Source organism: Pteropus vampyrus, unplaced genomic scaffold (assembly GCF_000151845.1).
Source record: "Pteropus vampyrus isolate Shadow unplaced genomic scaffold, Pvam_2.0 Scaffold4943, whole genome shotgun sequence".
Lineage (NCBI taxonomy): Eukaryota > Metazoa > Chordata > Mammalia > Chiroptera > Pteropodidae > Pteropus > Pteropus vampyrus.
The window spans coordinates 3,038-4,735 of NW_011893724.1; the positions used below are offsets into that span (position 1 = coordinate 3,038).

Genomic DNA, 1,698 nt, shown 5'->3' on the forward strand with positions numbered 1-1,698 from the left:
GGGGAGGGGGAGGGTTCTTAAAGTTAAAATGGTGATGGTGAATTTTAGGGTATTTTGCAAATATTTTGTCCCTGTTGAATATTTTTTCCCCGCCCTTTGAGGAATGAGTGTTTCTTTGTCTTCAGCCTCAGCCAAGGGTGAGATTGGTGGCGAACTGGCTGCCTCTTCCGGGGTCTCCACTCCTGGCTCTGCCAGCTCAGCCGCCGACTCCACGGGTCACGACATCATCACTGAGCAGCCCCGGTCACAGCACACATTGCAGCCGGATTCGGTGGATCTGACTGGCTGTGACTTGACGAGCACTGCCACCGATGGGGACGAGGAGGACATCTTGAGCCACAGCTCCAGCCAGGTCAGTGCTGTCCCGTCCGACCCTGCCATGGACCTGAACGATGGGACCCAGGCCTCCTCACCCATCAGCGACAGCTCCCAGACCACCACCGAAGGACCAGATTCAGCCGTGACCCCTTCGGACAGTTCTGAAATCGTAAGTGGGTGCCAGAGCACACCCCAGTTTCTGCAGAGGGGTCTTCCTCGGAGGCCCAGACCTGGTCCCTCCTGCTTACTCCCCTCCTCCCGCCTGAGCCACTAATAACAAGCAGAGGCCACCAACTCAGACCAGAGGTGACCCCATCTTAGACCTGGACCGAAGGAGATGGCTGAGTGTCATTTGTGCTGAAATGGAGGCCAGAAATTAGTTGATGACATGGACTCTGCTAAAATTGAGTATATTTAAAATTCTTTAAGACCTTGGTGTGGGCACAGGTGAAATCATTATTTAAAAAAGTCTTTAATCAGCTTAGTATTAATAGATCTGTAGGCTTAATATAGTGTGATTTATAACATTAATTCTGTGTATTATTTTAATACTTTTCGACTTTTCAAAATGTTTGCAACATATCCCATCTTATAGAGCATGGATTAAGTAGCTCTGATCTCTAAGTTAGTGGACAAGAAGTACCTCAAAGGTAGTCCAGTCAAAAGTTTGGCATATGAGGGTTTTTTTTCCCCTCTCTTTAATTCCCCACCCTCCTGCTTCCACGTCGCTGACCCATGGATGTTGCCGTTTTCCCCTTAAGAACTGGATCTCTGAAGGTGGGGCGTCCCCTCCCGCATGCTCACGGCGTGCACCCAGGGCCTGGCGCAACCGGTATGGTCCATGGCTCCACCTGGGGCGCGAACCCAGGACCTTCTGCTTGCAAAGCAGACATGCTAACCACTGTACTGTGGAGCCACCTCCGCATATGAGCTTTTACGCCCCAAATTTATTTATAAAAGTTTGCACAGCTGTTTTGCTACTACTGAATATGTTTTGTTAAGAATGTGGTTTCATTTTGTTTTACTTGGATGAATATAGAAACATTGGATTACAAATCAGGGGCTAAAGCGCTTGGGTGTCCCTTTGAGAACTTGTCACGTGGATGTGGTTTCTAATGGCCGCGTGGGTCTAGTTACTCGGTCAGAGAAGGGCGCTCGCGGTTAGCGTGCTGAAGCAGAAGACCAGAGGGGGTCGGGTCACCTCCCTGGCCCGGTGGGGAATGATTCTCAGCAAGGGACGGGTGACTCAGTGCTAAGCAGCATGCAGGGAACAGGGACGCTTGGGCAGGTGCTGGCTCGGGGCGTTTGACATCAGTGCTAGGGGTTCCTGCTGTTGGTTTATTACCCCAGCTTCCACGAGACGCCTCGCCGCTCGCTTTA

General features: G+C 50.9%; 1 protein-coding gene across 1 annotated transcript in view; it reads left to right on the forward strand.

Annotated features, from left to right (window-relative positions):
- Positions 1–1,692, forward strand: part of LOC105310508 (huntingtin-like) — a gene marked incomplete at its 5' end in the record, with an annotated part of 3,842 nt that extends 2,150 nt beyond the window's left edge. The window contains one exon of the mRNA XM_011386685.2: positions 126–1,692. Coding sequence (XP_011384987.2) covers positions 126–592 — 467 coding nt within the window. The remainder of the gene's footprint in view (positions 1–125) is intronic.
- Positions 1,693–1,698: the final 6 nt, after the last annotated feature.